At 50.0% G+C, this 19,064-nt stretch overlaps 1 protein-coding gene across 1 annotated transcript in view; it reads left to right on the top strand.

Annotated features, from left to right (window-relative positions):
* Positions 1 to 11,655: 11,655 nt before the first annotated feature.
* Positions 11,656 to 19,064, top strand: part of Scn11a (sodium voltage-gated channel alpha subunit 11) — a 71,076-nt gene continuing 63,667 nt past the window's right edge. The window contains exons 1-2 of the mRNA XM_051140166.1: positions 11,656 to 11,922; positions 17,757 to 17,875. Of these exons, the coding sequence (XP_050996123.1) occupies positions 11,656 to 11,922; positions 17,757 to 17,875 (386 nt within the window). The remainder of the gene's footprint in view (positions 11,923 to 17,756; positions 17,876 to 19,064) is intronic.

The following is a 19,064-nucleotide window of genomic DNA, read 5'->3' as shown; positions in this document are numbered from 1 at the left end:
CTCATGTCTGCCTGCCTGCTGCCATGCTCCCTACCATGGTGGTCAGGGACTCACCCTCTGAACCTGAACACACCAAATGGATAAACCTTTTCTCTATAAGTTGCCTTGGTCATGGTGTTTTATCACAGCAATAGAAAAGTAACTAAGAGCAGAGCTGGTGACAGACAATGGGCAATTGCTGCCGCAGGCCTGACCCTGCCATGAAGACCTTGGGACTTTGGACCAGGAAATGAGTGAATGCTGCAAATGGGTCTTAATGGACCATCCTGTAAGTGACCCCTCACCCAATGCTCCAGTAACTAACCCCAATCGAATTCATTGGTTCACCAAGTTGTACTCTGATGGTACCCTTACTTTGATCTGCTGTTGATAGCTACAGTGGATGCCTGTAGTTGCCAGAACATGGCGTCAGATTCCTCAGAGCTGGATTTTCAGGCAGTTGTGAGCTTGTGGTGGGTGCTGGGAGCCAAACTCAGGCCTTTGGAAAAGCAGCAAGTGGCTTTTTACCACTGAGCCATCTCTCCAGCTCCGTTAGCTTTTTTGTTTTGTTTTGTTTTTTGGTTTTTTGGTTTTTGGAGACAGGGTCTCCCACTGAATCCATGGATTTGGCTAGCCTGCATGTCCAGCAGGATTCAGGGGCCCTTCTGTCTCTGTCTTTGCCAGCACTGAGCTTACCAATGGGCAGTGCTTGTGCTTGATTTTTTTTTGTTTTTTTTTTGATTTTTTTTTTGGCAAACATTTTTTAAAATTAATTTATTCTTGTTACATCTCAATGTTTATCCCATCCCTTGTATCCTCCCATTCCTTCCCCCCCCCCATTTTCCCATTATTCCCCTCCCCTATGACTGTTCCTGAGGGGGATTACCTCCCCCTGTATATTCTCATAGGGTATCAAGTCTCTTCTTGGCTACCTGCTGTCCTTCCTCTGAGTGCCACCAGGTCTCCCCCTCCAGGGGACATGGTCAAATGTGAGGCACCAGAGTACGTGAGAAAGTCATATCACACTCTCTACTCAACTGTGGAGAATATTCTGACCATTGGCTAGATTTGGGAAGGGGTTTAAAGTTTACCTCCTGTATTGTCCTTGGCTGGTGCCTTAGTTTGAGCGGGACCCCTGGGCCTAAATCTACCTATCATATTGTTCTACTTGTAGATTTCTAGGACCCTCTGTATCCTTTTATTTTGCTATTCTCCCATGCGTCTCTCATTTAGAGTCCCAATAGGATGCCCTCCCCTCTGTCCCAGTTTCCTGGTAAGTGAAGGCTTTCGTGGGTTGTTTTGTTTGTTTGTTTGTTTTTTTAAACGTAGGTTTCGGGGTTCAAACTCAGCCACACACTACACTGACAGGGCTATCACCTGACTTGAATTTGGGGTTCTGTAAGAATCAGTTCTTCCTAATCCATCTGGTGGGTGGCACGCTGTCCTGACGCCATCTCCTTCCCTCTATACATTGGCTCCTTGTTGGTCTCCTGGCTCAGATAGGGTCAGTCGGTCCCTTCTCCAGGAGTTTTGTGTCTGGAAGTGAAAGAGGTGAACATGTAAAGACTGTCGCAGAGAGGGTCCATATTTCTGTTAGGACTGCCAGGAGCACAGGGAGAAAAGAAGCCAGAGAGAGGCCATCACATAGCTACAGAAACAAGAGACAAGCAGAACTTGACTTGACCCAGTGAGGACCATCGGTTTCATTCCCTTTGAATTCTGTATGACACTTCAGCTTCCTGCCAATGAAGTCTATTTTCTGCGTGTATTAGCTAAGGTTAGGATGTCAACAATGTGCACCCAGAAGGATTTTTAATAATAGATAGATACCAGCAACTGGGAAGTGGAGTGCACGAAGCTTTAAGTAAAGGTCCAAGAAATGAACTGTGGAGTTGGAGGATGGAGCACTTCCTCCTGTTGTGCCGCAAGTGGGGTGTCAGAGCTGGGGTTTGATGCCTTGAGAAGCACTGGTGTGCAGGCCAGAGGGCTATCTCAGGTGCCATCCACCTTATTTTTTGAGCAAGGATCCCTCCGGAAACCTGGGATTCTTTGGTTCTGCCAGGCTGGCTGGCATGAGCCTTCAAGGTCCTCCTGTCTCTGCTCCCCTTTGCCTCCCACTGCCACGTTTATGACTATTCTTTTATTTTTTCAAAATATATATTGTTATGTGTGTATGTCTGTCCGTGGAGGTCAGGAAAGAAGGTCACAGAGAAGGTCTTGTGGGTGAGCCTCCTGACTTGGGAACTGAACTCGGGTCCTCCATGACCAGCTTCTTACATGGATTCTTGCTGACCTATCTCCCAAGCCCCCTGTGACAACTGCCCTTTATGGTACTTCTGAGTACACTAGCTGCTTTTGGTGGCCCTCAGCATTCCCTCAGCCTGCCATTGATTTCAGCTAGCCTCATGCTGGGTAGTTTTCTTGTATACTAATAGCCTAACGTTGTAAAGGTTTGCCTTGCCCCTGCAAAGCTTTGAAAGCTCCGCCTTTGGACAAATTGGAAGTGGAAAGGGATTAAGCCCTCACTAACAATGGAGAACTTGCTTCAAAGGTGACTTGTCAAGAGGCCTAATTCCTCCAAAACAGACCATGTAACAGCTAAGTGTCTTCACAGTCCTGTGGCTAGCTTTCTACAGAGCGGGCAGGCCAAGAGAGTGGCACAGAACAGACACTGCCTTCAACATCTAAGCTTCAGGGACCACACCCGGTCACGCCTTTAATAGCCTGTCAGTGACATGGGTCAGTCTGCTCATTCTGAGGAGGACACTACTTAAGGAGATTGTCTGTCAGATTCTGGGACTCGCTACTGCGACTCCAGGCAAGAGTGGTGTGGGAGAATGGGGAGATAGAAGGACCCAGAGGGTCCGGGAACCCTACAAGAAGACCATCAAGGCTGGTGGCTCTGGACCCTGGGGGCCTGCACAAACTGCTGTACCAACCAAGGACAATGCATGCAGTAAACCTAGACCCCCTACTCTGATCTAGCCAATGGGCAGCTCATTCTCCACAGTTGTGTGGAGAGTGGGGACTGACTCTGACATGAACTCTGGTGTCCCCTATTTGACCACTTCCCCTTGGTGGTGAGGCCTGGTGGCACTCAGAGGAAGGGGAAGCAGGCTATCCAGATGAGACCTGATAGGCTGTGATCATATGGTGGGGGAGGAGGTCCTCTTCTGTCACAGGCCTAGGGGAGGAGAACAGGGTGAAAGAAGAAGGGAGGAGGGACAGGAAGACACAAGTGAGGGGAATAACAATCAGGATGTAATCTGAATAAATTATTTTAAAAGAATTAAAAAAAAAGATTGTCTGGATGTCAAGGCCATTGAAATCCCCTGGGGGTGAGGGGGCTGTTACCTTGCTGCCACTAGGAGATGTGAGTCAGAGGGTAAGTGTCCCAGACTCCTAATATGCAAGCGCATTCTTCATGGCTCCTCAGATGGTCCCCAGAGAGACCGACTACCTTAATACTCTCAAAGGAACTTCTTGTTTGTCTTCTGCTCTTTCCCCTACCATCCTCTCGCTCTCCTGTGGGCCTGTTTCACGTATTCAAAAACTCCTGCATGCTGAAATGTCTGTCTAATGCTTTAAGAGGAACACAACCCCAAATTGAGAGAGAAGGTCTCGAAGGACATTGAGATGGAATGGCGCTGACTGTCACAGTGCTCTATGTGCTGACCGAGTGTGGGCAGCTCTCTCTCCCGTTGTCTGGCTTGCTCTCTCACCGCTGTGATAGAACACCCTGGCAAAAACAGCTGAAGGGAAAAAGAGTTCATGCTGGCTCACAGTGTGAGCTCTCAGTCCATCATGGTGGGTGGTCATAGCTTGAGGCAGCTGGTCACATCATATCCTTAGTCAAGAGGCAGAGTGTGACGAATGCATGCTTAGTTGGCCTTTTCCAGTCTAAGATCTCCTGCCAGGAAATGCTGTCACCCATATTAGGCAGATCATCCCACCTCAATCAATATAATCAAGGCAGTCCGCCACAAGTGTGCCTAGAGGCCTGTGTCACAGGAGGTTCCATCAGCTGACGGTGCCAACCACAACCCAGGTCAAGAAAGGCTTCATGGGAGTAGCAGGAACAGAGAGGCCACGAGGTTGGGAAAGCCAGTGAGAGGGAGGTGAGGGAAGAGACAGGCAGCAGTGTTGTCAGGGCTCAGAGTACTTGCTCCTCAGCTGTCAGAGACAGAGGGTTTGCTCAGGGAAGGGAGCAGCACAGAGTGCGAGATGGCCAGGGTAAGGTGGTTAAGACATAGGATAGTTTATGCAGAAGATGGAGCAGACTGTTCTGGAAGGCCGTCATGGTAGTCCATGAGTGAGAAAGGCTCATCAGGGGACGTTGGCTGGAAATGAAGGATGAAATTGAGGAGGAAGGCCCTACAGAGGAGGACCTGGCAAGATATACCTCCCCAGAAGCGGGCTCACAGGATCCAGGAGTCTGGGGAGAAGGTGAGCCACAGCCTCTTCGCTCAGGTGGCCTCTGGTTGTATATTTCTTTCTGTCACTAAGTAAGCTCTTACACTTGAAATCTTTTGAATGTACTTCAAAGAGGAGTAATCCCGAATACAACTTAACAGCTTGGAAAAAATATTTGAAACGAATTAAGAAATGGGCTTAGAGGCCTCCTGCCTCCTCAAAGAAGCGTGCTTTCCTTCACATGGAAACATGCTTCGTGACTCTGAGTACTTTTCCCTGTCTCTGGCTTTCTTTCACTCTGACAGCCTCTCCGACATAACACAAAGGCTTACAGTTCTAATTCATTCTTCAAAAAACCAGGCTATGTGTGTCATGTTAGGCCTCGGGCTGCCTCCATATCAGTGCTCTCAGCTCCTCTCCACAAGATGGAGGATGTTGGCTTTGTAGCATGAAAAAGTAACTAGGCATTTTCTGCCTTAAAAGCCATCAAGCAATGAACTGAGAGATGGCTCAGTGGTTAAGACCAGTGCTATTTTCCTAGGGGACCTGTATTTAGTTCTCAGCCCCTATATGATGGCTCACAGGTGGCCAGAGACCAAATGCCCCTAGCCTGGACAGACACTTGCACTCATGTACACAAGCCATGCATCATTTCTGTACATGGTGGCACACGTCTTTAACCTGGCAAAAGCAGAGGCATAGGTAGAGGCATGTGGATCTCTGAGTTTGGGGCCAGCCTGGGCTACATAGTGAGACCCTGTCTCAAAAGAAAAACAAAACTAATATTAAAAAAATATTCAGCAGGCAATGCCAGGTATTGTGGTGGTTTTACTCCTAGCACTGGGTCCCTGGGGCTTATTGCCCAGTCAGTCTCAATACTCAGAGAACCAGAACAGTAAGAGACTGTCTCAAAAAAAAAAAAGGGGGGGGGGGCCTGAGGATCAGCATGAGATATTATCCTCTGACCACTACACACAGTGATGCTCTCTCTCTCACGCGCGTGCACACATGCGCGCACGCGCGTGTGTGCACACACACACACACGCAAACACACAGGCACACACGCATATATGCTCTGTAACTAGAGTGTGAGTTTGCCAGTTATGCCCACATTCAGCCCTAACAGTAAGAGGCCTGGAAAGAGTTATCCCATTTTCACATGGAGAAAGCTAAGACCTGGGAACTTCAATATCTGTCCAGCACCCCAGCTTATGACCTGGGAGCAGGAGGTGGCCATTGTGTCCCTGTGACAGGGCCAGTATTTGCCAATTCCCAGCCCACTTGCTTTAGACACCTACTCCTACCGACTGTCCGCTGATAAAAGCCAGCTGTGCAGCTGCTGTTCTCAGGACTATGACAGTGCCTGAAAATGCTTTATCGAGAGACACTTTCCAGTTAGATTTTTTTCACATATATGAGTACATTAAAAAATAATTTCTATCCCCACATCTCCTCTTAATCATTCTAGATCCATCCTAACCCTTCACAGCTTCATATCATTTTTTAATTTTAATTTTTTTTGAGACATGCATTCTCTGTATAGTCTTGGCTGTCCTGAAACTCACTGTGCACACCAGTCTATCTTCAGACTCAGACATCTGCCTAAAGTTTTTAAATTTAGTGACCCACTAAGTGCACTCTGTGCTGCCCATATGCTCATGTGTGTGCGGCCATTCACTGGAGCACGGTTGATCTATCAGGGACCACACCCTTAAAGACAGCCTTTCTCCCAGCAGCGTCAACCATCACTATCTCCTCAGCCAGGAGTGGTGGTTCAGGAGCTCCTCCCACCTCCATCCTGGACTGCTGATTGGCTTGCTCTTGTGCAGACCCCCACAGCTGCTCTGAGTTCATGATCCATCAGTCCTGTCATGCCCAGAAGACACTGCTTTGCTGAGATCCTCCCTGATCCACAGCCTCTTCATTGATGGTGCCTGAGTGTTGGGGTTGGGGAAGTGCTACAGATATCCCCTTCATGGCTGAGCACTCCACTGCACCTATTCTCTGTACACTGACCAACTGTGAGCTTCTGCACATCCACCCTCCCCTGCACAGAGGACCCTCTCTGATGAGGTCTCAGAGCTGCATTGAGCTGATTCCTGGCTGATTTAAATCTTCTCCAGAAATTGAAAAAAGAAAAACAAACAACGACCACAAAACAACCCAGCAGCTTTCATGGAGGCAACTCAGGCCTTGGTGAAAGAATCTCTGTGGTATTGATTCCGTGGCCAAGGGCATCATTTGGCATCCCTGTGGCTCCCATATAAGAAATGTCTACATTTCTCCAAAGTCTGGATGATGGTACAGATAGCACAAGGGAAAGAAAGAGGGGGTGAAGATGCCTGCATGGATATCTCGTAAGGGACAACATGTTATGTGGTCTCAGCAGCCAGGCCTCAGGTGGCTCACATAGGCTTAGGTGGCCACAGGTGAAGCCCAAGGCAAAGCACAGTGTGGCTTCTCAGAGAGAATTTCCTGTCTTCCCTCATGCTCTTGGATGAAGCTAAAGAGAAAAACCAACCTGTTGTTTTATTAATGATGCTTTCTACAGAGTTAGATTAAGCACTGATTAAAGGCAAGATGTGAGTACCCTCCCAGTCACTTCTCTGGTTGCAGGGCTTCCTTCAGGGCTCTTTAAAATCACTTTGGCTCTCTTCCCGCTAGCTAGCTCGCTGCTGTCCTCCTGGAGCTCCACCCAGCTTCCCAGCTGCTCCTCCCAGAGCTCTACCCCACTGCCAAGAGCAGAGTCTCTGGAGCCAAACTGTGCCTTGTGCCTCCTTACCAGGAAGACAGGTAAGCCATGCGGGCTGGGGCTACCCCAATCCTCTGACTTTTCGAGCTGGGGTTTGTCACGAGAGAGCTTCCTTGTTTGTGTCAGGCTGGACAGCAAGCCGCTTTGTAACCATATCCCACTGTAGTCAGAGGCGCAGACCACTGGGAGATGCATGGTTAGCTGACAGAGCTCATCAGCTGCTTCTCAGAGGGCCTGGGGAGCAGGCAACAGGAGGAACTGGCTGCCCTGCTCTGATGGGTGCTCGTGAGCCTGGGGGTTCGATGCCAACAGTTGGCGTTTTCTAGACAAGGTATGCTGAAACCTTATCTACACCCAAGACTGGTACAAATCTCCCAAATATATTTTGGGCTTACTGGGGACACTTAATCAGAAAATATTGTGTGGGGTAGTTGTTGTTGTTGTTGAAGAGCTAACCTTGTGATTGGTTTGGCCAGGGATCACTGTGTGAACATTGGCTCATGCTTGCTTGCTCCCTGGTTTCCTTATGGAATCTATTCATTAATGGGGAGATGATATTCTTTTTGTCACAATCTACATTAATAAACATGGCTTAGGGGTCACCAAAGGTAAGAACGTGGATAAGGAGGCGGCCTGGATGGTGGATGGGTGAAGGTGAGCTGGTAGGGGCAGTGGGATGCTTGTGACAAGCATGGGAACAGGGAGGAGGTCCTGGGAGGCATGTCACACACAGTGATGGAGCCATAAGCCTTGCTCAGCCCTGTTGGAGGCTGTGTGGCTTTCTCCCCCTGATCGCATCCCCTGCCCTCCTTGGGGATGAACAAGTAGGTTGACTTGCAGGGCAGCTGAGAGCTTGAGACCTGGAAAGTGGTGTGATTGGGCTAGAGGTAAGTTCTTTACAACTTGGGTATAGGACATAGGCAAGGGTTGATTTCTCTAAGCCCTGATGCCTTTAGCTGTCAAATTGCATTGTTTGACTACTGCCTGCCTTATGGATGTTCAGAACTGATCTCTGGAGAGCTTGGCCTACAGCGCTTATTGACTGATGATGTCAGTGTGACCTGTGGCCTTCTGTAAGGACAGGATCCCCTCCTAAGTGTGCTTGGCGGGGAGTTGCAGACCTCTCATGATTTTCTGATAATTTCTCCCACTGGTTGGGGGTAAAGTGCGAGGCTCAAACCAGACAGTTGCCTAGAGTGAAAAGGAAGGCAATCTACTTGTTGGGAGCCATCCTCTGAGATGGAGTAAGGATATTTACCTTATGAGATGGTTTCTAGAATGAATTGAGTTGATGCATGTCACACACACACACACACACACACACACACACACACACACACACACACACACACACAGAGTTTTACCTGGAACAGAATAAGCACTATTAAATGTTAAATGGTTCTATGGCTGTTACAGTGTTTGTAATGTAGGGCCCAGGGAGAAGATGACCACGTACAATTGCGTGCAAGTGACAATGACAGCAATGTAAAACATGAGCATGAGAAAGGGACTGAAGGGAAGTACGCCAGCGCACGAGCCCTGCATGTGTTCAGTGTCTGTGGCTTGTGGGGGATGATTTCCTTTTTTGTGTCTTGGAAATGTTATTGAATGAATGGCTTTACTAGCTACAGCAGGAAACAGGTGGCCCGTTCAAACTGGGCAGTTTGAGACTGTTTTATTAAAGGGACTGTGTAAAAAGGTGCAGGCAGGCCTCAGTGACAGAAATGGGCAATAGTGCAGTTCTTCCCCTGGTAAAGATGGGGGCTACAACACCCCATATTGGAAGGGGTGAGGGAAGGCAGGCAGAACTGCATGGGGAAACATGCAGATGGCAGCCTACCCAGTGTGGCAGGTAGCCAGGGCCTGGAAGAGAGGCGAGGAGGCCATTCCTACCCCCTCCCCTATTCCTTTCAGGGTTGCTTATGAGTGCTTTCACTGTTTAGACACAACCCGAGTATGAGGGACCCCCAACTGTGAGCTAAATTTGGATCACCTCATGGTGCAGAGCGGGGCTAAGAGGACGAAGGATGGGCTGGTGGTGCACCAAAGGTGACCGGTACAGTGGGTCATGCGACTTTGATAAACTCTACAAATGGAGCCCCTGTGCAGGCCCCAGTGCCTTCACTGTGACTCGCACAGTCCTGTCTCCGCCTGGTGAACTCACTTCAGCTCTTTAGAGCCACCTTCATCCATGTCTGCAGCCTCACCATTACCAATTCAGTGCTGACTTCGGACCATTGATGTTTGAACTCCCAGTTTTTTCATTTATCAAGCGTTAAGTAGAAGTCACTTAATTGTCTGTTAGTGATTATGGAATGCAGTTTACTGACAGTTACTTCTCCACCTCCTCCTCCCGTTCTTCCTGTTTTGTTCTTTGCATTTTTCTGCTTGTTTATTGTTTAATACTTTTTGTTAGTGCATGTTGACTGCACCAAACAGTGGGTGTCGCTGTGCTACTTTCTTATGTATCCTAATAACCTTGATCCTGTTCACGACTCCCCCTTATTCTCCCCTCACTCCTTTCTTCCTCCTCCTCAATAACCCTCCTTTTATGTGTCTCTCCCCTGCCCAGGCTCACATATGAGAGAAAAGAATGTAATACTTGTCTGAGTCTGGCTTTTCTCAGTGAACATGGTAGTCTCCAGTTCAACCTGCCTTGCTGCCGACAGCATGTTTTCCTTCTTCTTTGTTGCTGAACAGCACACACATGTTTCACGTAAACATGTGCTTATTCATCGCTGAGCTTTGGGGTGGATTCCACAAGCCGGATATTGTGAGTGGTGGTCCCAGTAGCTGTGGGTGTGTAGTTATCTCTGCTGGATGCTGCCTTTGAGTTGTTAGGATGTAAATTCGGGAGTGTTGTTCATGGTCCATATGGTAGTTTTATTTTCACAGGAGCCTTCCACACTCCTTTCCATACTGGCTTAACCAATTTCTGTTCCCACCTGCAGTGTGTAAGGTTCGCTTTCCCTGCCTCCTCAACAGCCTTTGTTTTTGTTTTGTTTGTTTGTTTTTTTGGTTTTTCGAGACAGGGTTTTTCTGTGTAGCCTTGGCTGTCCTTGACTTACTTTGTAGACCAGGCTGGGCTCGAACTCACAGAGATCCGCCTGCCTCTGCCTCCCGAGGGCTGGGATTAAAGGTGCACTACCACTGCCTGGCTGTTTCTGTTTTTAATGCTAGGCCATCTAATTGGGGCAAGATAAGATATCTCTCTTTCTCACCCATCTCTGTCTGTCCCTCTGTCTCTCTGTCTTTCTTTGTCTGTCTGTCTGTCTGTCTGTCTGTCTGTCTGTCTCTGTCACGCCCCCATCCCCCAGCTGCGGATTACATTTAGGGCTTCACACCTACTAGGCAAACACCCCACCATGGAGGTGTGTGTCTAGCCTTAGATGGAATTCCAGTGTGCCTTTGATTGACATTTCCTTGGTGGTTAAAGATAGTGAACATGGCCCATCTATTGGTCATGTGTACCCACCCGTGCTTTTGAGAGTCGACTGTTATCCTTCACCTTTCTTGACTGCGTTGCTCATTCACACGGTGTTTGGCTTCTTTATGTGTGCTGCGTGTTGCTCCTGTGCTGGATGAACGGCTGCGAACCATTGCTTCCCATTCTGTGGGCTATTTGCCTGCTCACCCTGTCTGTTTCCCATTGTTATACAGACACTTTTCAGTTGGACTGTCAATCCCAGTGGTCAGTTCTGGCTACTACTTTCTGAGCCACTGGCATCCCCACAGCCTGGTGTGGAAGTTAATCAGGGGACAACTTAGGAGGTTGCTTCTCGCCTTCCACCATATGGCTCCAGGGGAGTGAACTCAGATGACCAGCGTTGTTGGGAGGCAGCACTTTTCCCCACTCAGCCATCTCCCCAAACCTCATGTCCCTTCTTTTGGGCAACTAGTGTACTATCAATCAATATAAGCCATGTTAGATTGCTCGCACACTTCTTTTTCTGTGAGTCTCATAAGAGTGTGGCATTATAGCAGGCCAAACAGATAGACCATGGGCAGTGTGCTTCGCTGTCTGTAACTACAACTCTGTGTTGGCGTTGATCTGGTGTTCTATGTATTCACACATATATGTGTGTGTGTGTGTGTGTGTGTGTGTGTGTGTGTGTGTGTGTGTGTATCTGCGGCTTTTGTTTCCCCCATTCTTTTAAAGTATTGGGTGAAGGTGACCGTGTGTCCAGATGCCAAATCTTGGGGCTGAAGAGATGGTTCAGTAGTTAATGGCACTTGTCGCTTTCCCAGAGGACCAGCTTAAAACACACAGGACACATTCTTCAACATGAAAGCATGTAGAATACAGAGTCTGCCTGTCCCACCTATCCATTCTATGCCCCACGTTTCTATTGTACACATGTGGTGGCCCTTTCTGGACTGCCCCGCACACAGCATCTATGTCTGTAGACCTCCAGGACATTATCCCTTGAGAGTGAGTCCAGGACAATTTGAGTTGTGTCCCCACCCTGAGAGCTCTGCTTCTGTCACACGTCTCTGTCCCAAGGGTGAAGATGGAGGACAGATACTACCCAGTGATCTTCCCAGATGAGCGGAATTTCCGCCCCTTTACTTCCGACTCTCTGGCCGCGATAGAGAAGCGGATCGCCATCCACAAGGAGAAGAAGAAGTCCAAAGACAAGGCAGCCACTGAGCCCCAGCCTCGGCCTCAGCTTGACCTAAAGGCCTCCAGGAAGTTACCTAAGCTTTATGGTGACATTCCCCGCGGGCTGATAGCAAAGCCCCTGGAAGACCTGGACCCATTCTACAGAGACCATAAGGTACTCACTCCCACGTGAAGGTGCCGGGGAGGAGGGCCCACACTGTGCCCACAGCTGCACTTCTGGTTCTGCAAATCCAATCTTGGGGTCTGTGGGAGGCAGGCAGCACCCCCTTCTCCTTTGCTGTCACCCCTGTCTTTGTAACTCTGAGTCACCTTGGGCTCTTACCTGCTTCTCTAATTTGTGTGCTGGGAAGGAAATGAGGCCAACTCAGCAGAAAGGTTATAAGGTCAACCTCCCCCCCCCAAAAAAAAGTCACGTTCTAAAAGAGCGTGGCAGCCAGGGATGGGCACTCAGGCCACTGCTTGAGACTGGCTTCGTGACTGCAGAAAAATGGCCACCCGGATCCTCACTTCCTGTCTCGAGAGTGGGAACAAATGTCTGACCTCCCTACCCAAGGAGAGGCATGCTGTGAAGCGCTTTATGAACTGTAAATCATACTGACAGCACTGTGAAGGGATGCCCACTTCAGCCAGGGGGATGTCTTAGAGAACATCAGAGGATAGGCTTTCCGGGCTCGGAAGTGAGACAAACGAAGGTCAGACTCATAATTGATATAAAGTAGGTGCTCAATCCATGACTGCTAAGTCCACGTTCATCAAGTGGCCACATGCAAATTATGTGTAACCTTCACACAAGCGTGTGGAAGCCACCATGATTTATCTACTACAGATAATTCCGCTTCTAAATTTCTTACATTTATTTATTTACTATTTTGTGTATGTGCATGCATATGTGTGTGTGTATGTGTGTATATATATATATATATATGCCAGAGCACGTGTGTGGAGGTCAGACGACAATATTTTGGGAGTTGGTTCTTTCTTACATATGCACCCTGAGATTAAGCTCAAGGTATCAGGCTTGGCCAGTGTCTTTAGCTGCTCAGCCACATCACCATCCCCATATGTAACTCTTATTTTTATTTATGTGCATGAGTGTTTTGTCTGCATGTGTGTCTATGTATCGTGTATGTGCAGTGCCCATGGAGGCCAGAGGAGGGGATGAGAATGCCTCGAACTGGAACTATAGGTGGCTGTGAGCTGCCATGTGGGTGAGCCAGCCCTCCAGCCCTCTTAGATGTAGCTCTTGCTGAAAATTCTAGAATGACTTCAGAATGAGGAGGTCTGATTTCTGGGCTTTCTTTGGCTCCATGAAAGCCTGGGCTGTGAGGCCATCCCCTTGAGAGGATTTCCTCTTTTAAAGGCTCAGAAGACCTTGCTGTCATCATCTGTGTGGTTCAGGAGAGGACGGAAAGCCTTCCTCATCAGGCCAAGGAGATGTTTAGTATAATGACTGTGGTGCTAAGAGCATCTTTTGCTGAGACCAATGGAAACCTGACCTCTCGAAGAGTAGGTGCCCGGGTGCATGCCCTTTGCCTTACTTAGATCTCACTCATGCTGTGAAGAGGCATCATGACCATGGCAACTCTTATAAAGGAAAATATTTAATTAGGGCTGGCTTACAGTTTCAGAGGTTCAGTCCATTTATTGTCAGGGCAGGAAACATGGCTGCATACAGGCAGACATGGCGCTGGAGGAGCCGAGAGCTCTACAACTTGATCTTCAGGAAGCCAAGAGACTGTGCGCCCCACTGGGTGTAGCTTGCGCATAGGAGACCTCAGGTCCCACCCCCACAGTGACACACTTCCTCCGACAAGGGTTCATCTCCTAATTGTGCCACTCCTTATGAGAAAAGCATTCAGACCCAGGAGTCTATGGGGACCATTCCTATCAAAGCACCACGCCCCTTAAATGGGAAGACCAGAGTTGCCAGACCAAATGGGGATGGGCCGTTAGAGGTGACTGGGAGTACATCTGGAAGGGACAGAGAGACGAAGGAGAAACAAACAAACAAAAAACCGCTCATTTCCCCTTTCACTATGCTGCAGAACCCCAGGCCCTTCTCAGAGGCACGGTTGTCAGAGGAGAGTCAGTTGTGAGAGTTCTGTCTGCCCCAGAGCTGGGTAGGAAGCCCACAGGACTGGCAACAGCCCTGTGAGCTGAAAGCTCCTGGAGGCCAGGCTCTGGTTTGGGGCCACCACTTCTTAGCTGGCCTCGTCCTCCACATTGGAAGGCAAGATACATGCCCTGCGCACCTATGATCTCATGGGCTATGTGTGCTCAGCATTGGAATGAGAGCACTCTACCTTACAGGCAAGGAAGCCAAGTGTATAAGGTAAAGCAACGGACCTAATCTCAAGAGTTCCTTGGTTCTTAGCCACCTAGCCACCCCCTCCCCCGACTCCCACCCTTAGAGGCTCCTACAGAGGAAAGAGGTGGAGGTGTGTCAGCAAGCAGGTAGGATGAGCTGGTCCCTATTCTTCTAGTCATTAAAGCCCTGGCGAGTGTTGTTAAATGTATCACTAGCTGAAACATTTAAAGCAGTGAGAGGAAGCGCCAGCAGAGCCACAGTGTACAAGAGCAGAACTGTACTGTTCTCCCTGGGGTGACCATCCTCCCTCTATCATGGGGTAATCATCCTCCCCCTGTATTCAAGGGTGACCATCTTTCCCTTGTTATTGGGGGTTACCATCCTCCCCCTGTAATCAGGACTGACCATCTGCCCTCTGTAATGGGAGTGACCACTCTCCCGTGTTATTAGGAGTGACCAATCTCAAAGGGAAGGTCACTCTCTGCCCTGAAATGGTCTGTTTACTCAAAGGAAAGGCACAGAGCCCTTCTAACAGGCCTTGGACTCATAGGCTCCTAGCACTGAAAGAGCCCCACGTCCCTTACATATTGTTGTGTGATGTAAGACAGACAGACAGACAGACACTCTGGTCATACTTTCCCTTGCAGACAGATGGCTTCCAGATCAGTGTGTCCAGCAACTCACTGACAGGCAAGAAGTGGCTAGAAAGTCTGTTATAGAGCCAGTGCTCCACTACTCTTCTAGCTTTGGCCATGAGCATTGTGGTCTGTCCTTACCTGAGACCATGCTAGACCATAAGGTCAAGTGGCCTTTCCCTTAATACCAGAGGAGCAGGACTGGACAGGAATGGCTCTGGCTCCGTGACTGTCAGCCACAGAACAACTAGGAAAGCATATCCACTACTAAGTGGAAAATGGAGTGGCGGATGGCAGAAGCTGGTGAGCGATAGGCAGCTGTGCAGAGCCCCTTTGGGCCCAGAGGCACATGTCAGGAAGAACTGGGCACAGAGCGTGTTCTGGCTACTTCTTTGTCAACGTGACACAGCCAGGGTCATCTGGGAGGAGGGACAAATTAGTTGAGAAAAATGCCTCCATCCGATTGGCTTGTGGCAAATATGGGGCATTTTCTTGACTAATGATTGACGTGGAGGGGACATAGCTCACTGTGGGAGGTGGCATCTCTGGGTTGATGGCCCTGGGTGCTATAAGAAAGCAGACTGAGCAAACCATGGGGAACAAGCTAGCAAACAGCATTCCTCCATGGCCTCTGCTTCAGTTCCTGCCTCCAGGTTCCTGCCTGGAGCTCCTGTCTGGAGTTCCTGCCTGCCTTCCCATCATGATGGATTGTGATCGGGATGTGTGAGCCAGCCACATAAACCCTTTACTCCCAAGTTGCTTTTGGTAATGAGCTTTATCACAGCCACAGAAAGGAAACTAAGATACCTCACTGGGATTTTTAGAGGTGGGAACTCCTCATTTGGCAGGTCTGTCCTGTGTCTAGCATCTGTGGATCTACCTCCTAAGGGTTGGTAGAACGCTGATCGCTCACAGATGGCAAAACCTCCATGCATAGGGCCAGTACTTGTTTTGAGCCCTGCACCCCTATGTGTGCTCAGCTGTGATGTGAGAGCACTCCACCTTACAGGCCTCAGGTAAGGATCACGGATAGATTTGCCCTGTTTGTGTCAGGGGATGAGAGTGCATGCCTTTGTATGTTGGTTACTCTCTGTAGAGTTGTGATCAAACATCTGGCATGAAACAAGCTAGTGGAGGAAGGCCTCATTTTGATTTACACCTTGAGGGACTACAGTCTGTGAGGCTGGGAACATGAGGCGGCTGGAGTGTGAGGCGGCTGGAGTGTGAGGCGGCTGGAGTGTGAGGAGGCTGGAGTGTGAGGAGGCTGGAGTGTGAGGAGGCTGGAGTGTGAGGAGGCTGGAGTGTGAGGAGGCTGGAGTGTGAGGAGGCTGGAGTGTGAGGCGGCTGGAGTGTGAGGAGGCTGGAGTGTGAGGTGGCTGGAGTGTGAGGAGGCTGGAGTGTGAGGAGGCTGGAGTGTGAGGAGGCTGGAGTGTGAGGAGGCTGGAGTGTGAGGAGGCTGGAGTGTGAGGAGGCTGGAGTGTGAGGAGGCTGGAGTGTGAGGAGGCTGGAGTGTGAGGCGGCTGGAGTGTGAGGCGGCTGGAGGGTGAGGCGGCTGGAGGGTGAGGCGGCTGGAGTGTGAGGCGGCTGGAGTGTGAGGCGGCTGGAGTGTGAGGAGGCTGGAGTGTGAGGAGGCTGGAGTGTGAGGAGGCTGGAGTGTGAGGAGGCTGGAGTGTGAGGAGGCTGGAGTGTGAGGAGGCTGGAGTGTGAGGCGGCTGGAGTGTGAGGCGGCTGGAGTGTGAGGCGGCTGGAGTGTGAGGCGGCTGGAGTGTGAGGCGGCTGGAGTGTGAGGCGGCTGGAGGGTGAGGCGGCTGGAGGGTGAGGCGGCTGGAGGGTGAGGCGGCTGGAGTGTGAGGCGGCTGGAGTGTGAGGAGGCTGGAGTGTGAGGAGGCTGGAGTGTGAGGCGGCTGGAGTGTGAGGCGGCTGGAGTGTGAGGAGACTGGAGTGTGAGGAGGCTGGAGTGTGAGGAGGCTGGAGTGTGAGGAGGCTGGAGTGTGAGGAGGCTGGAGTGTGAGGAGGCTGGAGTGTGAGGAGGCTGGAGTGTGAGGCGGCTGGAGTGTGAGGAGGCTGGAGTGTGAGGCGGCTGGAGTGTGAGGCGGCTGGAGTGTGAGGTGGCTGGAGGGTGAGGAGGCTGGAGTGTGAGGCGGCTGGTCACATTCCATCCACAGTCAGGAAGCAGGGAGATAAATCCTGGTGCTCCGCTCACTTTCTCCGTTGTACTCAGTTGGAGTACCAGGCCACTGGATGGTGTCACCCTCATTTTGGGTGGATAATCCTACCTTAGTTAGCACAGTGTAGATAGTCCCTCATAGACATGCACAGAAACATGTGTCACACTTGATGACTTGCTTCCCGGGAAGGCTCTACATTTATTTGTTCAACCAACCAACCAACCAATCAATCAGTGAGTGTGTGTGTGTGTGTGTGTGTGTGTGTGTGTGTGTGTGTGTGTGTGTGTGTGTATCTTAGCACATGTGGGTCCTCAGGATCAAACTCAGGTCTCCAGACTTGGCGGCAAGCCCCTTCACCTGTTGAGCCCTCTCCCCAGCCCCTGAAGTGTGTTAAAGGTCAGAAACAGATTGGTTGTTTCATCAGAGCTGCTCAGACCCGCTACCCAGCCACATAATCTCTTTGTATCATAAGACAAATTACAAAACTTTCTTTGAAAATGGCTGTGCTTTAAGATACAGCTATGCACGTGCGGCTGTTCAAGCTCAGGCTCTGTGTAGACTCCTTCCGGTCCTGTGTCCACTTGTACACACTGGGAAGTGCAGCATCAAAGGGCTGCTTGCCCGGATATGGCCGCACACCCTATGTCCTCCAGTGTGCGCTGTGTGATGGAGACAGCTCACAGCATAATGCTAATCTTGAAGCCAAGCCCACAAAATGGGAGCTGCTGTCCTCCAGAGTCTGCTCAGCGACTCTGCCGCCAGCGACTGCAGTCATTGATCAGAGCCCCAGACGGGGTTCCCTAGAACTTTCCCTACACAGGTCTTGAAGAACGCTGTCTGTCGGTGTGTTAATTTCCGTGCTGTGATCTTTTCACAGACGTTCATGGTGCTGAACAAGAAGAGAACAATCTATCGCTTCAGTGCCAAGCGGGCCTTGTTCATCCTGGGGCCTTTCCATCCCATCAGAAGTTTAATGATTCGGATCTCGGTCCATTCATATCCTTTCCCTCGGTCCAGGCTGGGAAGCACGTGCGGGTCTCTGGGGCCCGTGTGTGTACTATTGCTGTTACTATCATTAATGTAGTCAGGGTCCCATAGCTCAGGCTGTCCCTTTGTAGCAGAGGATGATCTCAGACTTCTGATCTTCCTGTTGCCACCTTCCAAGTTCTGAGATTATAGGACCCCCCAAATCTCCACACACAGGCTGAGCAGTGGTGGGGACTGAACACAGGGCTTCAGTGTGCTAGCCAGCACTCTGTTGGGTCATTTCAGTGGAAGCAGACTTTGTTCCCAAAGGGCTCCTGGGTTGTGTCTGGCACTGTGTGGGGGTGGTGTGTGTGTGTGAGCAGCTGTGCCCAGCAGCCTCAGCTTCAGGAGACACAGGCAAAGGTATCGGATCTAAGTGAGCGCAAGAGGACAAGCAGACGCTTGGGAGGCATCCCGCAGGAGGCGCATCTAAGAGGATGCCCAGATGAGAACTGTGCAGGGGCAGCCTGGGTGGCACACTGAGCTGACAGCTGCATTCTGTTGTACCCACAGTTTTGGAAACATTTTGGAGACATTTTTTTAACACAGTCTTATTTCCAGCTTCTCTTTAAAAAAAAAAAAAAAATCTGGTGGCACACGCCTGTAATCCCAGCACTCAGGAGGCAGAGGCAGGCGGATCAATGTGAGTTCAAGGCCAGCCTGGTCTACAAAGTGAGTCCAGGACAGCCAAGGCTACACAGAGAAACCCTGTCTCAAAACCAAACCGAACCGAACCAAACCAAACAAAAAAAAATCCTCTGGGCCGGGGAGATGGCTTAGCTGGTGACGTGTTTAGTTAGCGTATGAGGGTGCGGACCAGAATTCAGATACCCAGCACCCACATCCATTCTGGGCAGCCCTGGCAGCCTGCTTGTGATCTCAGCTCTGCGATCTCCGCAGCTGAATGGTGAGCTCTGGGTTAACTGAGAGACCTTGCCTTGGTGCAGAAGGCGGGGACTGATTAAGGAAGACTCTTGAGGTCAAGCCACGTGTGACCTGTGCACATGTACCACCTCTGTCCACATTTGAACACACGCTGGTGAATTCTCCCATATGCATCACACACACACACACACACACACACACACACACACACACACGCATGCACACACGGATCCATATGCAATCATACCATACACACACACACACACACACACAC

This window comes from Acomys russatus, chromosome 32 (assembly GCF_903995435.1).
Source record: "Acomys russatus chromosome 32, mAcoRus1.1, whole genome shotgun sequence".
Taxonomy (NCBI): Eukaryota; Metazoa; Chordata; class Mammalia; order Rodentia; family Muridae; genus Acomys; species Acomys russatus.
Note: the sequence above shows the minus strand (reverse complement) of the source record. Positions and strands in the feature narration are given on the sequence as shown.